Below are 25,378 nucleotides of genomic sequence, written 5' to 3'. Positions count from 1 at the left end.
TAAAACTACAACCGTTAGTGAAACTTTACATATTTCAAGCATGTTGGAATTGGAAACCATCATTTTAAAGATAACTAGACAGAGATCTAGGGAGGCGAAATGATTTCCCAGCAGTGTTACAGAGAGCGTCACTCAGTCCTCTGGACTTCTGGCCCTGTGCTATCTGTAGGAACATCTACGGGTCACTCTCAGTGCTGGCTGGGTAATAGCGAAATTGAGATAGAGCTGGTTCGAGCACATTCACTGTCTATGATGCCATTTAATTTTTAGTTTATACAATATGACTCAAAGATTGAAATGCAAAACGATTCTGTATGGAAAGGGTCCTAAAAATTCTGGTTGAATTCAGTAGATAGACTCATCTTTCTTCAAATAAGTTATTTAATTTAGTGTTCTTTTACAGAGGTCCACACTTTATTGCCTTAGTCCATTTAGAGGGATCCCTAGGTAACAAAATTTTGTGTGTGCATGTGAGAGAGAATGAGAGAGAGAGAGAGAGTGTGTGTGTGTGTGTGTGTGTGTGTGTGTGTGTCTGTTTACATGCATTTGGGGCACAGGGATGGGAGCATAGGCTCCAGATCTTTTTTCAGAGGGTTCCTTGACCCCCCCCCCCCGAAAGTTAAGAACCATTGTGCCTAAATAATTTGGAGATATTTTGCTTTTGTAATAAGTGATCTTTCTCAAGCAAAGTACATTAAAAATTCTTTGGGCTGCTGTTTGAATTACATTTTTAATCTTTGCTACTTGCTTTCATTTTTAGGGTTTGTGTTTAGTGAATCAGAGGGATCTGCATTAGAACAGTTTGAAGGTGGCCCCTGTGCTGTTATTGCACCTGTTCAGGTAACATAGACTACTTTACCAACTCCTTAGAGGGACATGTTCAAACGTTTCATACTTGACTTTTCATTTTCTAAACTGTCTATATGTAATGAGATATGATCAGTTATCTCTTTTGTTCATGTAAATTACTATAAATACCCAAAATAAAAAGTGAGTTCAGAACATGGGCAGGTTATACAGCAATAGCCTTTCAGCTGTTTTTATTGTCAAGAAAACGTAATAGGTGTTCCCTGACATTCAGAAAACGAGGAATTAATGATAATGACCTCTTTCTAATACAGTGATCCTGTCAAGTTATGATGTTTTATGCTGTTGTTAGGTATATCATAGCAATAGTATTATTTTCATTTGTTCTTTATGTAAAAATGATTTTCCTACAAAGTTGAAGATGAGTTAATATCTTCATGCTCTAAAACCTTACACGTTTTAAAAATAAGTTGTATTTTATAGTTGTAGGCTGTAGCTTTGGCTTTTAAAATAAAATTGTAATAACTCACTTCAGAATTTCCACAATTTTTTAAAAAAAGATTTTTTCTTTGCACAAGATAGTGTTAATCTGAATATATGTATATGATTTTGCATTCTAATGTGTTCAAATTTCAAAGGCCGATTTGCTGCAAATGTTACATAGTTAAAACCATGAATTGAATTTTCAGTTTCTTTAATACTTAAAATGTCTGAACAGCAGTGTCATTTCACAACTGTGCTAAGAAGAGCTGGAATTTATTATGTTTTAATCAGCACGTTTTGAAAATACATATTTAATGTGATATATATTATTCATTGGGCATAAAGACTGCATTCCTGAACTGTTAGCTGCAAAGTAAATTTGTCTTATACCCCACATTATTAAATTAAAAATTTATATGATTCCAAAATATATCCTTTATGGATCATCATTTTATTTCTTCATAGGGCAAAATTGATTTTTTTTTTTTTTGCTTTAGTGGAATTATAAAAAGAAATTAAGAAAAATTTGAATGTTTGAATGTTGCCTGGGAGTTACTTAATATAAATTTAACTGTAAATTAGTAGTAGAGTTGTTATACTTTTAGGCTGGGGCAGTTTTGGTTGCTAGCAGAATCTTATCTGAATTTGAAGATTCCTTGTCCTGTCTGTATTTAAATTAGGTTATATTGACACTGCCCCTACTGGATTTTTACTAAGTCTATTTTTACTAAAAGTCTATTTAACTATATTGTTAAATGCAAGATGTACCACAGGAGTCCCCTGTTTTATAAAACTCAGTATATTTCCACAGTGATAGCTATTTTGGCAAGGGATAATTGTAATGTTCAAAGCCCTCTTGTATCTTTGAGGTGGTAATTTAGTTTCATAGTCACATAAATCTTTTCAATCAGAAGAATTTTGTGTTTTTTAAAAATATTTCAATGTAAAAGTCAGAACTACGCCATTGAGCCTAAGGAAGGGAAATGAGCAAGTCTAGATATTAAAACTTTTTTAAACTATAAAAATTAGAACATGATACTCTTGCCAAAAGAATAGGCATATTATGGAACCTAGTAGTTAATGCAGGAGTAGACCACGTTACATATAGCAATTTACCGAGAATTTATTACGTACCATGATAAAGAGGTAACTATAAATCAGTGGTAGAATAAAATGATATTTAATGAATGTCACTGATAAGAGTGGTTGCCAGTTTGTGGGGAAAAAACTGAATGTAGGTCATCTGATACCATGTACCAAATATGTTCTTGATACAATATTTAACCACCGAAAAACAAATGCTACTATATTGTCAACACTAAGAGAAAGGGTGAGGTCCAGGCTCAGGAAAATATTTGCAGTGACTATTAGCATTAAGTGGATATTGTTTTTCTTATACAACGAACGTGTACAAATTGGTTAGAAAAACACTAAAACTCTAGTAGTGAAATAATGTGTATGCAGTCATAACAGGTGGAATAATGATGGACAGCCAAAGAATCATGATGTTCATCCTCACTAGGAATCCATAAAAGTACAAATAAAACAGTAACTAGATTCTATTACTTACTCTAAGTTTTAAATATAAAATAATTGCCAGTGCATGTAAGAGTAGGATGATGCTGGCATATTCATATTGCCATATAGTACATTTGTACTTTGATTTGGGGAAAGAATTTACATTATAACAGGAACCATAATGCAGATTTTTTTGACAAAATCATTGTATTTCTGTGAGTCTTTCTTAAATAAGTAATCCTTAATATGGAAAAAGGTTGTATTCAGTATGAAGTTTTTATAGTAGTAAAAGAAAAAAATTATAAACCTAATGTACTGTAGTTTAAATGTGAAATAAAGTTTGAGTAAATTTTGATAGCTCAATCGGCAATTAGTGATTAAGAATTATAGTTATGAATCCTGTGGGAAAACAGAAAAATGGGAAACATAATCACATACCCATTATGCTTCTCACTTGTAATAAAAATTTAAAGCAGGTATAAAAGAAAGACTGGAAGGAAGCATATCAAAGTATAACAGCGATCGTATTAGTGGTGAAATAATGGGTATCCCACCTCACTTTTCCCAAGTTTTGTAATCTAGTTATATTCCTCAGTTTTACAGTTATTACCATACTAGGGAAAAGTTAGAAGCCCTTATTTGTAGTATTTGTAGATTTTACTTCTATTAAGAATGTTAGACTATTCCTTAATTTTTTGTTCAAGCACTTTGAAATGATTGCTTATTAGGTGCCAGGTACTGTGCTAAGTGCATTATGTAGATTATTTCATATAATCCTCACTGCAACCTTTTAAAGTTTATGCTATTATTATTTTTGGTTAGTAAAGTAGTGGAACCAAGATGCACCCCTACGTGTGTCTGACCTCTTAGCAATACACTACAGCTTTCAAACATGTGAGAAGCGTCAAAGAACTTCTTTCTTGGATCTGCCCCCTGTAGATTCAGATACAGTAGGTGGAGCCTAAGGATCTTCATTTTTAATAAACAAGTCAGGTGACTAGGATGGAAATGATCTTTCAACTGCACTTTGAGAAGGAAACACTATACTGAGCTGCTTTCTATCAATTCATGAGTGTAACATAGTTGACATACTTAAGGAAAGTGAGAAAGCAATTTGTTTTTTCTTTTGAATCTTACAGTTTTTTGAGTTAAACCAGGAATTTAGGAACTCCTTATCTTATAATAAAGTGATGAGTCTCTTTATTCTCATATCACAAGTCAGAACTAATAGAGCAGAACCACCTTTGTATTTTGATATCTTTTCCCCCAAGGAATCTAAGAGAAATGTAGTCTTTTCCCTATTTCTAGAGTCTTCACTTTGTGAATGAGCAGTAAGTTTCTTTAATTTTCAGGTTCTGTGTCTATTTTGAGTCAGTTCTTCTATTTGCCAGAAAATACATATTATGAAGGAAGAATTTTATGGATCTAGAGTCAAGTTTATAGTAGTGTATTCTGAATAATATGCTCATTTACCGTTGAATGTGAAGGGAAACTATCTGAAATTTTTTTTTAGCACTATTAAGTAAATAAAGGAGGTACAAATTAGGGTTGTTTTTTTCTATTTTAAAATAAAGGAATAATGAAGGTATGCTTATAATGCATTCTAATAACTATTGCTTTAATTGTATAAAGGCATTTCTTTTGAAGAAGCTCCTGTTTTCTTCAGAGAAGTCTTCTTGGAGGGATTGCCCAGGTATGATAGTGGTCTTCTATAAATTTTTCCTTCACCTTCTAATTTATAGATGATCTATGCAGCTTTCATTGGCATTAGTTGAACTGAATTATTCATCTTAAAAAGTAAACTATAAATGGGAATTTTTTCTTGAGGTTTATTTTTTTTTCAGTGTTTCAGAAAGTTCTGTGAACAGTGACTCCAAATTTTAATGTGTATATTCACAAATTCCATTTCCCCAAGAGTTCTAAGACAGAATAATAGAACAAAGGGCAAAACATTTGGCCTTTCACTAAAAGGTTGGGCCATTTCCTTGAACTGTTGAATGACAGCATGGGGTAAGGAAGAGTCCTTTGTGTTTTGTCTTAGCTCTGAGCAAGAACTCATAGTTATCTTTGTAATCCTGCAACTTTTAGGACTGTGCCTTACACAATGCAGATAATACTGCAAATAACTCTGGATTAAATTCAAACGAAGCTGTCCTAGCATCTGCAATATGATTAGGTCAGAGAGCTGTGTGGTGCTGCCTGATAATAACAAACATTTACATAGTACTTGACAGTTCACAAAGTCTTTCCTTCCCTAAGTGAACAATTTTGGGTGAACCTCACAATGACTTCTGGAAGAACATGGGATATATTCTAATCCTAGTTTGGTATATAAAAGCAAAAACTGTTTCCATTCCAAACCATACCCATAGAATCTGTTGATTGTAAATTTAGGAGTTAAAGTGTCATTCGTGTCTTTTTCACTAATTAATAGCTGAAATGCAACATAAATTTTAGTAGAAAAGAAACCAAGAATACTATTAACATCAGTGTTTTATTGGTAAAATTTATATTTCTTGCATAGAAATATATTCACATTGATAAAATATATAGCATTGTTGTAAATGTCATGGTGGTTATAAAATAAAATGACATAATTCCTGCCTTCAAAAACCTGCTCATCTATTAAAAGAAGTAAAATTCTCCCCATAGCATAAAATTTTACATAGGGTACACATACACATCTTATCCCATTTGAAAGTTTCAGGGGGCAGCGCTGCTTTTGGAGAGCTATACTGCTTGAAAATGGAAGGTGGCTAAGTCCCAAGAACAAATTATCTGAGCATTTTTCTCATTGCCTTTTCTATAGAGGTTTAATGTTCCGATCACTGCAGTCTAGTATCAGGAGTTTCTATATTATGCAACATAACCATGATGGCATCTGCTGATGTCATGAATTGTGGTATTGTATATGCTGTGTGTTACCTCATCCTTACCCTGTGGGACAAGGAGATCAAAGTCATTAGACTAACTCAGAAAATAGAAGTCTCAGCAGACCCTCACAATGTGCCTGGTTCTGGCAGAAAAGGAGACCTCAGGGCTTCCGTTGCAGCCTAAGGAAGGGGAGCGATCAGTATCAGGTTATTCCAAGTAACATATTCTTCCTCCTAATTTTTAATTCTTCATTTTTCAGCATTCTTTTTCTAATTAATGGCAATATTTAATAGTGATGACATTTTAACCCTCAAGCACTTTTTTTTTAAATGTAAGATTGGTTACTGGGGGGAGGGGAGGAATCTTCCACTTAAAATGCTTGATTTTCATTATTAAAACATTCTTAATATTGTTATCCATGATAGGATTTTTTTTTCAAATAAAATCATTATAACTGATACTTTGGTTATTTTTAGAGGAAGAGCGGAAGGAACTCCTTTGTCATACCTTATGTGATATTTTAGAAAGTGCTTGTTGTGACAACTCTGGATCTTACTGCCTGGTTTCCTGGTTAAGAGGAAAGACAACCGAGGAAACGGCTAGTATTTCTGGGAGTCCTGCAGAGTCTAGTTGCCAAGTGGAACATTCTTGTAAGATACATTTTTATTTCCTGAAGTAATTTCTTGTATCTTTGTTGTAATGAAACTACTGAAAAATTTAAAAATATATATTTAAAATTTTCATAATACATCTTTTTTAGCCTAAGCTTAATTCATGAGCCTTAATATTTTTCATTTCCCTGTCAGTTATTTTAGTTGCTGGAGGATATTGCACTTGTGTATCTTGCATTTTTGGAAAAAAGGAAATACATCTATTAAACTTTTTTAAAAATTTTAGTTAATTTCTGCTTGATGACCATCTCTGAGCTTTGGAATTCTCATTTAGAAAGTTTGAAGAACATAATCCTACATACTTTAGTTTTAGATGCTTTAATGTTGGTGTTTGTTTTTTCTTTTTTTTTTTTTTTAATTTTGGTATTGGAAAAGGGATTTTTGGATGTTAGAAAATTTCTTAAATATCTTTGGTTTCTTAAAGCCAAGATGGGGGCATTATTCTTCATTACATTTTGTTTGGTTTCCTCCTGAATTTTTTGGTCATTGTGTAATACAGTCTACATGTAAGGATTATTTTAAGGTAGTTTTAAAAAAGGGATTTTATTCCTTCATTCAAGTTTTTCATTATTGGGGATTTCTCTTTAAATAATAGCTACTCTTATTCATAAAAAACATATATTTTGTGGGTTTTTTAGCCTTTGAAAATTCTTATGTAATTGACCTCAAAACTGCCAGAATGAACTAGTAAAATGGAGACTTCTGGTAGTACTGAAGCTAGGTAAAGAGTTGCTTTTCTGTTTTTCTTTTCAGGAATTATCTTGCTAGTATGTGACTTTTGATAATTGGTAGCTCCGCGTGCTTATATTGAAAAAGTGACTAATTCTACCTATGATGCATTCTGTTAACTATCATCTCTGCAGAAATTATTTTTAAAGAAATTGGACACCTGATTTATAGAGAGTACATTTTGATTACTCATGATACACATCTCAATTTCCATGTAGGATTTCCATGTAGGATTATCCCTAAGGTATTACTGTCTCCACAGGCTGAAATGACTCTGATAATGTCAGTGTCTTCTTTCTCTGCAGTGATAGTGGCAAATTCTCATAGTACATTTGCAAAGAATAATTTTTAAAATTTAAACAATTGAATGACGTTTCCTTTTTAGGCCTTTCAAACATAGCCTTTCAAAAAGGATTTAACATACTTTTAGAGTTGATGACAGTTGAAGTAAACAAGTGGAAAATATTTACAAGGATGGTAGTCAAAAATCTTAAGATTGTTTTTAAAGTATTTTTCAGGTTTTACTGGGTTGCGTGGAAGCATGTTTAATAGTTGTATTTAGGACATGAAACTTCAGACAGAGGAATAGTTGAACTAATAGTTGTTTTAAAAAATTTTTTTAAAGTTGTTTTAAAGAATATCCTCTTAAAGCCAATCTATATATTAATATGCAAAAAAATAGTAAGATCTTCTCTTTTAATATTTTTCATTCGTATTTTTGTAGTACACTCTGTACTTAACCATGGGGTATACTGTACATTTCTGTAGTTAGAGGTTAAATTGCTCTAGGTTAAATAGCCTTATAATGTATTCACTTTGGTATGTCAGTAACTAGTTTAGGTGGTCATGTTAGATTTAGTTCCTCTTCAGAAAACATATTTTAGTAGTTTTCCACTTTGCTTTGCCTCATTTTAAAAGTGGGCATGAAATCAAGCCGTATATTAAATCTGTTTTTAGTAATGTAAAAATTTTTAAAGTTTTGTTAACTGAAAATTTGAGAATTTGCCTTAGATCTTGACAATGCAAATAACTTACATTACAGTTTTTATTCCGTATAACAATCTGTTTTACCTGTTCTTTCCTTTGTTCCCAGCTATGTTCTTTTTCTTGTGTTTTATATTTTTTCACCATCCTGCCTGCTAAGCTTTTTATTTTGCTTGCCTCTTTTCTCTAAACTATCTTTATGTCTACTTTCATAGTATATACCCAGTAAAATTATTTAGGTAATCAAGCACTGCAAAGCAATTAGTACAATTTGGAAAAGGTTAGGTCGAATTTTTATTTTATCCTAAAATTTTTACATGTGAACTGTTTTCTCCCTTGTCAATAGTACATTGTGCTCCAACATTAATTTCATTGGCTTGTGTGGTGTGTGTAGTTTTTTGCTTTTGGTAACGCACACTTGTTTGCAGTAGTGAATACTCAGGTTCAGTTTCAGTTTGTTTCCCACACAAATCAAAAGCTTATTGAAATTAACCCATTGGACTGGTAAAAATTTTTAAAAGTAGTTTAAAACATTTGAAAATTAAAATGATTTTGAAAGGATAGCCTAATGAAACCTTTTTAATCGTAATTCAAAAAATCCTGATTTTGAATTCATGATGAATTAATTTCTTTCATTCTCAAGTAAGAATTAATATTTAAAAGTACTAAGATTTGCTTTATAAAATATATATAAAATTGTTCATTGTGACAAATTTTTTAGAGTAGGCATTTTGATTCATGTATGAGAGCTTTAAAGATGTTATTTTTGTAAAGGGAGCCAAGACTCTCTGGATTCAGATCTCAGCTCTGCTTGTTGTTGGGTGGTGCTCTAGGGAGGCTTCTTCTCTGCCTCATGTCCTCTTCTATAAAATGGGGATAATTGTGTTGTTAGAGGACTGAATGAGATAAGGCATGTAGCACATTTAGAAGGAGGCCTGGCATGCAGTATAGAGTGCTGCATAAAATCTTGGATTTAAATGATTTCTTTCTTTTGTTATTTTTTAAATTTGTACTGTATTAATCATAATCTAAATAAGTTACTGAAAATTTCTCTAATAATAGTTGTACAAACAAATGAGGAAACAAACTTAAAGCTGTTGTTGAACCTGTGTAGTTTCCAAGTGCTATGCCTTTTTATACACATTAGTTTAATAATTAAACATTAACCTACAGATTTTATATTATAAAGGAGGAAGATTAGCTATGATGATTTTATTTGGATCTATGAATTGAAAGATTATTTAAAAGTGCAGGACACATTTCGGTTGATGTGTGAAGCACTCTGTCAATAATTTCTCTATTTTATATATTATCTTAGTATAACTGAATTGAAAATAAATGTTATTTAATCACCCTTCTACATTCTCAGTATTATACCCATTTTAGTTATAATCATGGTAACTAAGATGCTGAAATAGAAATTTGTGTAACAGTAAAGTTGAAAAAACAATTTTAAGGGAGTAAGGAAATAGGGAAAAATTTTGATTGCTTGAAAGTATTTATAGCCTGCTGTGTGTATCTTGTGTCATTTATTTGCCATGTGTAGTGCTGAAAAGTGTCTTTTATGTATAGCTGCCTTGGCTGTCGAAGAGCTTGGCTTTGAGCGATTTCATGCATTAATTCAGTAAGTAACATTGGAACATTTAAAATACTTACCTTGTGGACACATTGCCGTTTTAAGTCTGTTCATACTGTGGAAAGGTACTTAGATTTATGTACTTGAGGATTAATTTGTTACCAGTTTAAAAAAAAATAATTTCTAAATGTTTACTTAAATAAAACTGATTCCTAAATTAGCTACCAGAATGTGCTTTTCTATAATATTAAAAGCTTCTTCTTCATCATTACAATGAAAAAAAAAAAAAACATTCTAGCTTAATGTTTCTCTGACCTGAAGGAATACAAAGATTTCTAATAGAATAAATATTTGAATTATTGTTTCTTGTTTACCAAAATATGCCTTCTGTGATTTTCATTAAAAGTGCCATATTTTCATTAGAGCATTCAACTTTTTAGTATAAAAGGTAAGGATAGCTTTGTTGATAGAATTACAGGTGGCATTTGAAATATGACATTAATTTTTTTAAAAGAAGCCACAAATGTACACCTTATCTTTGGATTCAGATATTTATTACATAATCTTCAGGCTTTACAGAGTCAAGTTTTCTTTTTTCTTGAACACTTCTTAGAGAGGGCTACTTCATTTTTAAAAATGTATAATTATTGTAGAATTTATTGATGCCAGACAGTTCACCTAAGTGTTGAAGAGTTTTCCTGCCAAGTAGGCACTCTGTTTTAATGGTACATATTTAGCAACATTTGTCACCAATAGCTTTTGCTTTTAATGGCTAAATTTGTATTTGAAAATTTGAGACACAAATCTCATTTGTACGTATACAGTTTAATGTATAAGGTGATTTAAAAATTTTCCCATTTGTCAATGGAATTATTCTCATCATGGTACTAATACTTAATTCTTTTCTCCCCCCAGAAAAAGATCATTCAGAAGTTTATCAGAATTAAAAGATGCTGTCTTGGACCAGTATTCAATGTGGGGAAACAAATTTGGAGTGTTGCTTTTTCTGTATTCTGTGTTACTGACAAAGGTTTGTTTAAGATGCTTCTTCTGGCTTTTATTAGTTTGAATTTCATACTGTTTTTCATGTTCTAATAAGTAATTTTATTTTAGATACTGTTTCTAAATCTCAGAATAAAAATCTCTTGTGCCCATGATAAGGAATCATCAAGTTCTCTTTCCTCACCACTCACTTAGTACTTAACCACTTTCAAACTTGGTTTTACTCCCAGTCTTCTGTGTTATAGAGGTTATCAATCATGTTCTAATTATGAAATGCACTCAGTTCTTCTGAATTTTATTTTCTTTCATCTTCACAGTATCTGGCATTTGACCTTAATGCCTTCTGAAACTCTTTCTGACCCTCAGTCCCTCTCTTAACTTACCTGATAAATCACTGTGCCTTTGTATAATATCTCACAATCTCACCTCCCCCACACATACCTTTTTTTGATAGCTTAATTTTCTTCTTTATCTCCTGCTCCTTTCTTTCCCCCTCTAAAATTTTATATTCCGGAAATTTTCAGTCCCTGTCTACCATAGACTTTTACTTTTATGGGCATTTTAATCTCTCAACTTTTATGTGGATAATTCCAGTGTGTACATCACCTGTCCTGCCTTTTTTCCCCAACTGCTAATCTATCTGTACCAGCCTGTTAGTTTCAGTTGAGTATCCTGCTTGATTTACCATGTCTGCTATCAGACTTCTTTCATTTGATAGATGTTTATTGGGCGTTGACTCTATGCTAGCAACTGGAATTATAATGTAAGATACATTTTTTAAAAATAAATCCTCCAGTACTATAAAAAATAAATTGACACATTAATAATTCCAAAATGGCACTGTTTTTTGGTGTTCATTTATTGCATGCACAAAGCATGAGGGGAAATAGAACAAGATATGTCTGAGTTATGGATTTGGTTTTTTGTTTTTGGGGAAGGAGGGGTTTGATGGAATCAAGAACAGACTTTCTCTAGTAAGGACCATGTGACAGACGTAGTGTCTTGATGGATGAGGAAAAGTTTTCTAGATGAAAAGCTGTGGAAAGGTTTTCTGAGCCATGGAAACAGCAAGTATAAAGGCATAATAAATTGGGGGTTTAACACCAGAAGAACAATAACAGTTAAGTATTCCTGCAGCATAATACACCAGAAAGGCAGTGGTGGAAGATGAGATAGTGCACTGATGGAAAAAGGCTCAGAACATGAAGGCCCTTGTATTCTCTGCAGAAAATAATTGCAATTTTACCTGGCCAAAATTAGAGCAAAAATTTTGGACAAGGTAATAGTAACATCTTTCTGTTGATAAGTTTTCTTAAATTGAGGTGAGAGTTGCATGGGAGGGAGTTGGTGATGGGGTAGGAGACCAGAGTCAGGACTATAAAGAAAGAGTGGTTATTGAACAGGTGAACCTAAGCTAGGGCAGTGACCAGAGACATGGATAAGAAAGAGTATTTAGAAGTACCTTCTAAATTTGGAAATTTAAAAACAATTTAGAAGCCTGTTTGAGAGAAAGAACCAAAAGTACTTTGTAGTTGGTTAGATGTGGTTAATAACAGTGTGTGGGATCTGAGATGACTGGTCTCTTATGAGTTTGGCTTTGTTCATTATTCCTCCCGTTTTTATGCTCAAAACTTTTGATACATCCTCTGTCTCTTGCCCTTTACAGGCAATAAACCATCATGTCTAGCTGGTCTTTGAAATGATGCCTCTCCCTCACCAGTGATTATGTCACTTGTTCATATTATTCATTTTGGCTTTTATCATAGCCTGCTTTGTATCACTTTTAAGGAGGCAAGTGCAAAATATCATATTTGTTTGTATTGTCCTACAATATGTAGGCATTTGTTAAATATTTGGATTGCTGATTAATGTTTTTAATCCTTAAAATAGCCTTAACCTGATAGAAACAGTGGTTAAAGTTAGGTGGTAAAAGACAGTTTCTCTTTGTTCTTGGGGGTTGATGAGATGAAAATGCCTCAGTCTCCTGCTTACCTAGATATTTGGGGATTTGGATATCCTTTGAGGGATTAAAAAATATCAGAAAACTAGTTTTTAAGAAAATAAGAAACTTCCTGCCCTCCTAGTTTTATACTTTGTCAGTACATGTTTAAATTACTGATATTTCTGAGAATGCACAGTCAGAATGTTTTCTTTTGTACTAGACGTTTTGTGTATTTAAATTAACATCTCTATCAACACTCATGTGTATGTCTTTAATACTAATATGTTTTTTAAAAAGCCTAAGTAAATATATCAGATGCCTTAGCAGGCGTATTAAGTCTGAATTTACTTTAGTCTGAAATTAAATGAATATTAACTCTTGGATTAAATAATTTTCTCCTGCCTCCTGGTAAAACTTAAACATCTCTCAGTATCCCTTTAGCCAACATGCCATGAAATCTATTACCCATGAAACAGTCAGTGCTCTTTGTACAGAGTCTATGAAAGAAAAGATATTCTTGGAGAAGCTACTTCTTACATTATCATCTTACATATTCTCCCACATCAAATCTGGGTAATATTTTGGGAGAAAATTTACTTAAATAAATGTTTTATTCATTTATGGTAAAAAATGGTCAATTATAAACTACTATAATTTTCATTTTAGTTTTTAAAATAAGCCAATGAATTTTTTGGTTCCTTTAGGGCATTGAAAACATAAAAAATGAAATTGAAGATTCAAATGAACCTTTGATAGATCCTGTATATGGACATGGCAGGTAATTAATTAAAATCCGTTATCTCCCTACATGGACTTAAGTTTTTAGAAACTTGACTTTAAGATAAAACACTACTAAGTCACATAATTTTGTAAGTGTCAACAGCATAAAGCCTGTGGATTTGAGCAGTCCATGCTTTATGCATTGCTTGCTTTAGGTATAAAATTATCATTTCCCTTCAGGTTTATGTATGCATTGCCCTTATTGTGGCACATACTTTCTTTTAAGATGACAGCAGGTGGTATTTTAACAAATTCTATTTTATGTTCCACTTAATTTTTTAGCAAATGAAATTTATTCATCTTGACTTAGAAATAAGTGTATCCTTTCCTACTTGTAAATGCTTTCCTCTTGGGAGAAATATTTTTTCCTTATTTTTCTCTGAAATCACCCTCTTCCCCAAGCTCTTTATATTTCTACTAGAATCAGTGGAATAGTAACAGTAACCCAACTCTATTATATAGGTCCTTCTCTTTAGATCTTTGTACCTCAGAGAGTAAAATTCAATCATTGATCAACAAAAAAATAATAATTACCTATATATTTATAGATGATTATAAGTATTAAGTTTTTAGTCTTAGAAATCTTTTTCATCCATTTAAACGTGTGATGTCTTAAAGTTGTTAAATTTAGATGAATATATGCAACAATAGATACCATTGTGATGATACACTTAGTAATATATTTAGCAAAACTGTTTTTCAGTGGTGTGTATAAAATAAAAATGCAAGCTTTTCCCTAAGTTTGTTTTGTAACTAGCATAATGTAGAAGTCGTTACTTTGTCTTACTACAGGGATCATTTGAGAAGAAAACTAGTTTATTCATATTTTAATTACTTTTAAATTTTTATTAATAGCCAAAGTTTAATTAACCTCCTACTGACGGGACATGCTGTTTCTAATGTGTGGGATGGTGATAGAGAATGCTCAGGAATGAGTAAGTATATTTTTTTGGTGTGTTTCTCTCTTTGATAATGACTATTGCCCTAGAGTATGGTTGATTATTATTCATCTACTTAACAGCTCTGCAGTACTTAGAGGTTAAGATAAGTGCTTTAATATAGAAGAATCCTTACCTGTTTTCAAGATACTGTTACGTAAAAAGTGTGGAGTTTGGAGGCAAACTTGGATTCAGATTCCAAGTATAATACTTTACCCAAGTTACTTCTTCAACCTTTAGTTTTCTCTAGTATAAAATTGGGATTGTAGGACTAACTTCTTTAGAAAGTAATAAATAGATCTCTTATTATCTAAATCTAGAACATATTTATCCAGTGGTATCTGTAAGTCTCAGACACTTGCATTTTCTTAAAATCGAGGAGCATTATAAATACTGTCATTTAAAATACTTGTTTGGTGAGTCTTGTGGTTTTTCCCTATATTACATTTAATGTGTATATTTTCCTTTGAAATGCTGAGCAGATTTAATGCTGAGAATTTTAAAACTCCCCCTCCACCACATCTCCATCTCTGATCTGTTATTTCTTTGCTGTAGCTTCATATGCTCCCAGGGACATTGAAGTGAAACACATTATCAGCCAATTTAAGAGCTAATACACAGTTCTGAATAGAATTCCCTTCTGCTTATTACGGGGTCAGTCTAAATTCAGTTATTTACACATTCAGCTTATATTAACTACTATGTACTTCTTTTTGGAGCATTTAAAGCCTAGAACAGGAAGCTTCCATAGTTCACCAGGAAATTTATTTCTTCTGTAATGAGATGAAACCATCACCAAGTAGCAGAAACAAATATTATGATTGAGTTGCTGCTTTTTACTCCCATTTAAATAAGTGAATCCTGATCTTAAATTTGAGTTTTTCCTCAAATTTTAGGAGTAGGTATAGTTAATTAAACAGGAAAGAATACAATATTAAGGGGGGATAAGTCAGTAAAAATTACAGAATTTCAGGTTGAAAAGCACCATAGTACAATCCAGCCCTTCGCTCTACTATTTCAGAAAAGTAAGAACTACCTTCCCTCCATACGTTAGACAAAATATGCAAAATTGTTCACTCAGTGTGTAGATTAGAATGAGAACCTAGTTTTGCTGATTGCTGGCAAAGGATAAAAAAATTCATGGACCAAAAGCTACCCAAGTTACCTTGCTCTGTTTTTTTCTAAGTGAGTCCATCCTATTCTTGAACCTTCCTCTGATTCAAAGCTGTGAAGGCATTTAATCCTGCCAGTTAAAGGTATGTCATTCTTCCTTCAGGAATATGCACTCACCCACATGGTTCTCTACACCCTCTCTTTTTCCTTCCCCTGATGTTTCTGGGGCCTGAAGTATTTTATATCCTCTCAGATGATCAGAGAAGGAATATCTGATTCCTGTCAAACCCTGGGTGAGGTACCTCATCTCACTTGTCCCTGTCCTCGCTACTCCTGCTGTGCTATGGCTAATAAATAACTCTTTCCACCTGGACTTAGTTGCGCTGCTCTGGCTCTTGATACTAGTGATCATGGTCCTCTTCTCCTCCTCCCAAGACCAGACTATTCTTACTATCTTCCTCAGCTTTTCCTCACCTATCCTCCCAGAGGCTTTCTTTTCTTGCCATGAATTTGTTACTTTCCTCATAGGATATTAGTTACCCAACTTTTGGTTCTTGTATATAAATTCATTCTTTCCTGTTTCTTGAAATACTAGCTTTCAAAGCTATTGTACTGCTGTGAATTTTTTTTTCAGTATAGTTTAAACATCAAAACTAAGCTGTGACTTCGAAATAGTTATCTTGGAAAAGAAAATAAGCAGGGCATATTTCTTTCATTTTCCCTTAATTGTTAGGAATGTTGACTTGAAGTTGAATCTATTTTCAGTCACCTGACTTACAAATCTGTACGTTTTTCAGCATTTATTGGATGTTTTTTGGATCTGACAACATTCCAGGAGGTTGTGATATATGTAATATACAATGAAAAATTATAAAGAGTTACTAGTTGTAAAATCCTTAGGTAAGCTGCTTTACATCTTCTAGATTCAATTTCTGCAGTTATAAAATACGGAGCTTTAATGCCTTCCTCAAAGATACGTTTTGAAGATTAAGATCACATTTCTAAAACACCTCAACTGGCTGTAGGGAGAACTCAGCTTTCCCTCAAAAGCATACACACCTAGTTTGGGGAAACGAAACGTGCACGCAAATGACTAGAATATGATGTGAAATGAAGCATGTTGAGAAAAAGTATTACAGAAGTTCAGAGGAAGGAGAAAACTTTTCCTAATATGTTTATGTTGGGGTAAACAGAATTTAAATAGGAGTTAACATTTTAATGGGGCAAGTGAGAGGGCATTTTGAGAAAAATTGCAGGTTGTATTTAGGGGCTAGAGACAGATCAGACTAATTAGAGCCATGGTTCTTAATCCTGACTACATATTACCCCTTGGGGAGCTTATAAATAAATAAATCAGAATTCTGAGTGGAGGAGACTGGGCATGATAATTTTAAAATTACCCCAAGATGGTTCTGACTTGCAGGCAGACTTGAGAACCAGTGGATGAAAGCACTGGATCTGTGAAGGGTTCTGGTAAGAGGAAAGATCATAAACATGGGGCTGGGTAAGAACTCAGAGGATCTCGAATACAAACAAGTTTACATTTTAGTTAGCAAGCATTAGGAAGAGAATCATTGAAGGTATTTGGACGGAAGAAAAAAGAGGAAGAAAAAAAGAGGGCTAAGCTGAGATTTGAACAGGCATAGTCTGATTCCATGTAAGGAGCATATTTAATCCTTACAGTAAACAGAATCTTGAGTGCGATGATAAATATATAAGACAATGTGGAAGAAGTTTATCTTATCAGTTTCATACCCTGAGAGGGAGGTAGTTGCCTCATTTATGGAGAGATACTGGTTTGAGAATTTAATCCAAAGATCTTGTCCCTGATACAGAGTTGGTGAATGAGCAATGCTGTATTTGTCATTGGAGGAGAATGAGGACTAAGAATAGACTATGAATTTAGCAATTAGTAAGATCTTTGCTTTAAAAGAGCAGTTGAGATAGAGATCAGATCATAGGGAGTAAATATTTTAGCAGTGTAAGCAAGGAAATCTTACTGATGAAAGGAAAGGAGGGAAAGAAAGGAATTGATTGCCAAGGTGAAGAGATGGTGTATGTAGGTTTTGTTTAAAGGGATGGAAGTCACTTAATTAAGTTGTTTGTTGGCCAAGGGAAGGGAACCCCAAAGTAAATTGGGTCAAGAGTAACAGTAATCTCAGAAAGATGCACAGTTCTGCTAAAAAACGAGGAAAGAATGTGCTGAGAAATAGGCATATGAAGTGTGAAAGATTTAAATTGGGAAAACTTTTGAGATTTTGAAGTTTGCTGAGAGTGGACAGAGGTAAAGTTGGAGGCATAGAAAGAAGAGAAAGGGTTTGAGTCTACTATTATAAGAAGGAATAAAAAAAATGGATCATGGGAGAAATTTTTAAATGTGCTGTGAACAGTGAGAGGTAGAGATGAGTTTACATAGAGTGCTTTGGAGTGGTTCCAACCAGTAGAGCTTATAGTTAGGCTTTTTCCCAGCAGTAAGCATCAATCAGGCAGTTGAAAAGAAAATGAATGTTATGTATTATCCAGGAAAGGCCAAGAAGGCTCAATGGAAGATAAATAGGGCATTTTTCTTGCCTTTATTAAGAATATCAATGTTTGATCTATCATATATTTCTATTTTATATATATAACATATAATAAACATTTTTTCCCAGTTTGTCTTTTGCCTTTAGTTTGCTTATGGTGAATATATATATGGTTACCATTTTTGACTGTTAGAAACAAATACTACAGTGAAGATTTTTGTATATAAATCTTTACATATTCAAGTATCCTTATAGATATCTAAGAGTAGAATGTATGCTAAAATTTTAGACATCTTTGAGTTTTATTAATAGCTTTATTGCGATAGAATTCCTAGATCACACATGATACTATTTAAAATGTATAATTCTGTGGTTTTTATTTACTTATTTCAGTTCCACGGTTTTTAATGTTTCTTATACTTATGTAGCCATCACCAGATCAGTTTTAGAACATTTTTTTTTATCAGCCCAAAAAGGAACCCTTGTGCCCATTTACAGTCACTCCCCGTAATCCCCTGCCCCTCAGCATCTAGCAAATACTGATCTGTTATGTTTCCACAGATTTGCTGAAACTGGGAATTTCTTGTAAATAGAATCATATAATATCTGGTCTTCTGTGACTAGCTTCTTTCACATGGCGTGTTTTCAAGGTTCATCCATGTTTTAGCATAGACCAGCACCATACTCCTTTTTATTGGTGAATAATATTCCATTGTATAGATAGACCATATTTTATGTATTTATTCATCAGTTGATGGGAATTTGGCATCTTTCCATGTGGCTGTCCTGAATAATGTGGTTTCATTTTCCTTTGGTATCTACCCAGGAGTGAAAATCCTGGGTCATGTGGTAACTCATATATTTAATCTTTGAGGAATACCTGTAAAACTGTTAGATAATGATTGATTACCTTCTAAAAATCTGTCTTACCAACTCCTCATGTATCAACTTTGCTTTTAACAATGTAGGTGAGTTCTGTTTTTCTGCATCCTGGCCAATACTCAGAACTGTCCATCTTTAAATGTGTCATCTTACTGATAAGTCCCATTTCTCTGATTGCTCCTGAGCCTGTATGTGATCATCTTTTTTGTGTGTTTGTCAGCTTTTAGTATTTCCTCTTCTGGGAATTGCTTCTTTGTAGCTTCTCGCATTTGGGGGAGAAAGGTTATTGTCTTACCATTGCTAGGAACTCTTTATCAATTCTTTGTGTTTTAAAAATGTGTTCTAAATATTTTCCCTCAGCCTTTTCTGTCTCTTAACTTTGTTAATGGCATCTTCCATTATACCAAAGATTTTCATTTTTATGAAGATATATCATCTTTTCTGTTATGGCTTCTGTTTTGTTTCTTTAATTTTTTTTCCTCGAATCGTTTTGTATTTCTCCCACCGCAAAATTAAACTATGTCCTAGTATTTTCTTCAAATGCTTTTGTAGGCTTTTTTTTTAATGTTTAGCCCTTTAATCCATTTGAATTTTTTTATTTATGAGTGGTGTGAAATAGAGATCTACCTTTTTACTTTTTCCCAAAGAATTGCCTAATATCCTAACTTGTCATTTCTCTACCAGGCATACCTATTTGATCAAATAACAGGGTTTCCCATATGTATGAGACACTTTTTTATACTCTTCTGTTCCACTAATCTATTTGTGAGTTCTTATGCCAAAACTACCTTATTGTGTAGTTTTATGTTGTTTAATACTTGTCACATTTCCTATTATAATAAAAATAATATAAAATTATTATAGCTATTTTTACATTATCTAGTCCAGTGGAAGTTTTTTCATTTTTTTAAGTTGTAGTTTTAAGAAATTTGTGAGGTTACATTAAATTTGTAGATTATTTTAAAGAAGTGCCATCTTTACAGTACTAAGTCTTACCATTTACATCAGGGTTTTTTGTATCTTTTAATGACAAGTATATATTATATAATGAAAGTATATATATTATTGATCATATCATTTTAGTTCCCAAATCATATAGGGATCATATAGTTCCCAAATCCATGTACTTTATTCTACCTCAGCTGTCAAAACTCTTTTGCTTCTGCAATAGAGTACGAACAAAACTGCAGTAGAACTAGTCATCTAATTTCATTTTTGACCACACCCCCAGTCTTTCACAGTGGCTGGGGGGGGAGTATTTTAAAAACTAAGTCAGATCGTGACAATTTCTCACTTAAAACCATTCGATGACTGGCTGCCCCATGCACTTAAACTCCTTATGTATGTTCTCAAATCCTTCTGTGGTTTGGCCCTTACCTGCCATCTCTTTGTTTTGTACTATTGCATGTCTTCTGAATGGAGATTTTCTTTGCTTCATTTGTCTACAAGTCAATTTTTTCTCTTTTCTACCCTTAAGTCATTCTGTTGTATTTGTGCACTGTGTTTTATATGTATTGTACATTTATTGTTTGATGATTATTTGAATGTTTCTTCGTTCTATGGGATTGACATAGAGTCCGCTCTTGCAAATCAAAAACTGAGAGCTTGCTTTTTCCTTTTTATTTTTTTAAGATTTTATTTATTTATTCATAAGAGAGACAGAGAGAGGCTGAGACACAGGCAGAGGGAGAAGCAGACTCCATGCAGGGAACCCAATATGGGATTGATGTGGGACTTAATCCAGAAGTCCGGGATCATGCCCTGAGCCAAAGGCAGAAGCTCAACTGCTGAGCCACCCAGGCATCCCTCTTTTTCCTTTTTAATGTAAATCTTTCTTACAGTCCATCCAGGGTACACTTAAATAGTCATTGAATGTTGATAAACTTGTGATATGTAGATACAAAAAGAATCTAAACCGAAAATTAAGTATTTTTAAAATTTAGTATTTTTGTATTTTTTAAGTAATATGAATTACAATTAAATGGCTTAGTATACAGATTTTATTTTTTTTAATTTTTTTTTTTATTTATTTATGATAGTCACAGAGAGAGAGAGAGAGAGAGAGAGGCAGAGACACAGGCAGAGGGAGAAGCAGGCTCCATGCACCAGGAGCCCGACGTGGGTTTCGATCCCGGGTCTCCAGGATCGCGCCCTGGGCCGAAGGCAGGAACTAAACCGCTGCGCCACCCAGGGATCCCAGTATACAGATTTTAAGTGTTTGGTTTATCATAATTTGTGTAAGAAAAGGGCAGAAGTGCTTATTTTCTCTATATTTTATTACTGTAGAAATACATTTAATTAGCTGGAACTAAGTTGCCAGATAAAATACAGGACTCCCAGTTAAATTTGAATTGTGGATAAATCATTTTCAGTATAAGTATGTGCCATTCAATATTTGGAATATAATTTTACTAAAATATTGGTTTTTCTTTTAAATCAGAAATTTAAGTGGGCACCTTGTGTTTTTATTTGCTAAATTTGGCAACCCTTGCTAGATACCAGCCTTGTAACAACCTGACTTCTTAGGAATACAACAACCAGTAAATGGGTTTGAAAAGTTCTTCACTTTCAAAAATAGATTTCACAAAGTTCATAAGTCAGATTGTGTATATGTATGCAATTTACGTATCGGTGAGGTAGCCAGGTCTTTCTCAGTATCTTATTGCTTTTTAATTTAGCTATTCTAACATTCTTGCACATAAGTTCTTCTTAAATTTTTCTAACTACAGATTTTTTACCCTACTTACTCAAGGATATTACCCTACATAATTTCATCCTAGCTTATTTTTCAACCATCATGAATCTATTCTTGAACAAAATTATGCAACTTGCTCTTATGTCTTTGTTCATCTACTCCTTTTGCCGAAGACTTATATCCCTCCCATCTGTGCCTATGCAGTTCTTCACTGCCTACTTCATATGCCATCCCTCCAAGGAGCACTTCTTGATTCTCACAGCTGAGAGTAATCTATCCTTACCTCTGAGTGTTTTCATGGCACTTACACATTCTATTTTGATACCTATCATTTGTGGGGGGAGAGCGTGGTAAATTACAGTAAAAACACTTATGATGAGATCTACCCTCAATGAATTTTTAAGTTAAGATACAGTATTAACTATAAATATAAAGTTGTACAGTGCATACCTAGAACTTACCTTACATGACTGCAGCTTTATTTGAGTACTCACTCCCCATTTCCTCCTCCTTCCAGCTCCTGGCAACCATCATTCTCCTCAGCTTCTACGAATTTGACTATCTTGGATATGTCATCTAAGTGGAATCATGCAGTATTTCTCCTCTGACTCATGTATTTCACTTAGCATAGTGTCCTGAAAGTTCATTCCTGTTGCCACATATGATAGGATTTCCTTCTTTTTTAAGCATGAGTAATTTTCCATCATATGTATATACCACAGTTTCCTTAAGCATCCATTTGTTGTTAGACTTTTAGGTTGTTTCAACATCTTGGCCCTTGTAAATACTACTGTAGTGAGCATGGGAGCACAGGTATTCTTTTGGATTGAATACCCAGAACTGGAATTGCTCTGGTAGTTGTATTTTTAATTTTTTGAGGAAACTCTGTACTGTTTTCCATAGTTGCTACACTATTTTACATTCCCACCCATAGTATACAAGATTTCCAGTTTCTACATATCCTTACCAATGTCTTATGATTTGCCTTTTTTTTATAATGGCCACGCAAACAGATGTGGGGTGATACTTATGTTAGGTTTTAATTTGCAACTCTGATAATTAGTGATGTTGAGCATCTTTCATATTATTGTTGGTCATTTATATGTCTTCTTTGGAGAAATGACTATTCATGTTCTTTGCCCAATTTTTAATTAAATTATTTGGGTTTTTGCAGCTAAGTTGTAGAAGCTCCTTATATATTTTGGTCATTAACCCCTTATCAGATATATGGTTTGCAAAAAGGATCTTGTCTGCCTCATCTTTGTATTCCTCATGGTAGCTTTGTATTCCTGAACTATGCAGCATTGGTGGATTCTTTTCCCCCCTCAGTACTTGGTACTGAGGGTGTGTTTCTTAAATAAATGCAGTGCTGACTTGGAAACCAGATAACTGCATCAAATTTAAAAGGTCCAAGTGGGCCTTCGATAGATATGCTGACAGCAGTGACAAGTGACAAAGTGGAAGAGAAGAGAAAGGCAAACTGAGGAATATAAAACTCTGCATATAAATATATGTATATGTATATATATATATATATATATATATATATATATATAGTCCTACTGAAACAGGGTTAATAGAGACTCCTCATGATTAATCTTAAATGTGAGGCTAAGAAAAGAGAACATTCTAAAATATAATGACACAATTACTAGGATTTGCTGCAAATGTAAATTGATTTAATTGAGACTTATTGAGACAAGTCTTATTTAAGTAAGTTGTGTAAGTTATAATATGTGAGGTTGGTATGTCCTTACTACATTTACAACTTCATATACTAATAAATATTCTTAAGGATGCACATTAGCTATCAAAGATAAAAATCTTATCTTTGATAAAAATATATATACATATATATGTGCTTACTGACCTAATCTCAATAATTTATTACCCACGAATTATGAACAGCTAGTTTGCTATAGTTAGTAACATATTTATTATAAATATACTATTTTAGGTATTTAAAATTCCAAGGAGAAATAGATTGATGTAGTATCTAATCATAACACTAGGTGGTGGTATCTGATTTTAGAAATTAAAGTGTGGCAATATTTCTCAACATATACGTTCTTTGAACTTGAAAACGTTTAGTGCTTAAATCTCAGGAGAGGAAGCAAAACTTAGTAAGGCAATAGAGTACCATTTCTACTTCTTTGGATTGCTTACACCCCTCACTCCTTTTTCCCTTTGAATGCTGTAATCAAATGATTCACATATTTTTTGGTCTCATATGCTTGACACTTAGGAGTTTTTGGTTGTTGGGTTTTTTTTTTTGTTTTGTTTTGTTTGCTTGTGACACTTTTAAAAATGGAGATCTTGGGGCACCTGGATGTCTCAGTTAAGCATCTGACTATTGATTTTGGCTCAGGTCATGATTTCAAGGTCGTGATCTCAAGCCCCATCAGGCTCCACACTGGGCATAGAGCCTGCTTAAAATTCTCTCTCTTTGTTTATAGATTCAGTCTGTTGAGATATATCATTTGGACTCAGGAAAACTTCACTTTACACTTATAAAAGCTTGAGAATCAAAAAAAAGGGCAATTAGCACCTTTTTTATGGAAATCATTTTGATTTCATATAGTCTCTAAAAGGGTCTCGTGGACCTGTAAGAATCCTAACACACAGTTTGAGAACTACAGCTGTATCTCCCCAGTACCTGTAAGAAGCTAGTGAAAAAATATAAACTAGATGTATAATTTACATATAGATTCTGTTAATTTTGAATTTTCAAATCCAAAAGGTTGCACAACCAGTTTTTGGCTTACACTATCTGAATGTTGTACTTAACGATACATACATAGTATGACCAACAGTTGATATTATTATATTAATTAATTACAAAAATACAATTTCTTAATAGAAAATGGATAAAACATGACCACATGGTAAGAAGGAAACAAAGTTATATTTACATTGTATTTCAGTGGTCATAACTTTTAGCCACAAAAAAAAAACAGTGCTTTCTAGAAATATATACGGACCCAAATTACTGTTAGAGTTCCATTTAATGCACATTAGCTGAAAGCTGCAGTCTATAAAAAACTTGATTATCATCATAGTTACATCTCTGTTGTAGAATAATCTCGTCTTCATTGTCTGAGCTTTGTCTCTTCTTTCTTGGCCACATCCGTGACATCAGCTCTTATCTCTGTGCTGATTCCCAGAGCTCTGTTTTCAACCCTGACCTCTCTTCTTCATGCTCTTGAACCTCACTTCCAGTTGTGGATCCATCTCTACCCAGAAGTCCTGAAGTTCTCTCCAGCCCAGCTTGTCTAAAAACAAACTTCTGTTCTCAGGACTTCTTAATCCTTCCTTTTGTTAATCACCATTTATCAGGTTCCCCAGATTAGAAACCTTTAAAGGAAGGCTTGAAATAGTCATCACTCCTTAAGTATATTGATTTTTCATACTTCTTTGTTGTTTCCTCTGCCTTGAATTTTCTTCATATTCTCTTCTTGGTGCCTAGAAAATTCCTACATGTGCTTAAAGATTTAACTCAAATGTTAATCCCCCTTTTATTTTCTTTTTTCAAAGATTTATTCGAGAGTGGGGGTGGGGGTAGAGAGAATCCTCAAGCAAACTCCCCCATGAGCACAGAGCCCCATATGGGGCTCTGTCCCACAACCCGTGAAATCATGATCTGAGACAAAATTAAGAGTCAGACACTCAGCCAACTGAGCTACCCAGGCGCCCTTCAAATGTTTTCACTTCTATACACTCTCCCTAATTCAGTAAGCAGATGTTCTTTTATCACTTAGATAAAGTGTATATGAGGTACCTGGATGGCACAGTCCATTAAGTTTCAGACTCTTGGTTTCAGCTCAGGTCATGATCTCCAGGTCATGGGATCAGGGCCTGCTCC

At 33.4% G+C, this 25,378-nt stretch overlaps 1 protein-coding gene across 2 annotated transcripts in view; it reads left to right on the top strand.

Moving 5' to 3' along the window:
• The window catches only part of MINDY3 (MINDY lysine 48 deubiquitinase 3), an 83,501-nt gene that overhangs the window by 11,512 nt on the left and 46,611 nt on the right, over positions 1-25,378 (top strand). The window contains exons 2-8 of one of the 2 annotated variants that reach the window (XM_055332187.1): positions 761-840; positions 4,441-4,501; positions 6,159-6,332; positions 9,639-9,690; positions 10,558-10,672; positions 13,291-13,364; positions 14,222-14,301. In XM_055332187.1, coding sequence (XP_055188162.1) covers positions 761-840; positions 4,441-4,501; positions 6,159-6,332; positions 9,639-9,690; positions 10,558-10,672; positions 13,291-13,364; positions 14,222-14,301 — 636 coding nt within the window. Of the gene's footprint in view, positions 1-760; positions 841-4,440; positions 4,502-6,158; positions 6,333-9,638; positions 9,691-10,557; positions 10,673-13,290; positions 13,365-14,221; positions 14,302-25,378 lie in introns of those variants that run through there. The other variant, XM_055332188.1, reaches the window with a different exon arrangement.

This window comes from Nyctereutes procyonoides, unplaced genomic scaffold (genome assembly GCF_905146905.1).
Source record: "Nyctereutes procyonoides isolate TBG_1078 unplaced genomic scaffold, NYPRO_anot_genome, whole genome shotgun sequence".
Taxonomy (NCBI): domain Eukaryota; kingdom Metazoa; phylum Chordata; class Mammalia; order Carnivora; family Canidae; genus Nyctereutes; species Nyctereutes procyonoides.
The sequence above is the reverse complement of the archived record's forward strand: the minus strand, read 5'-3'. Positions and strand labels throughout refer to the sequence as shown.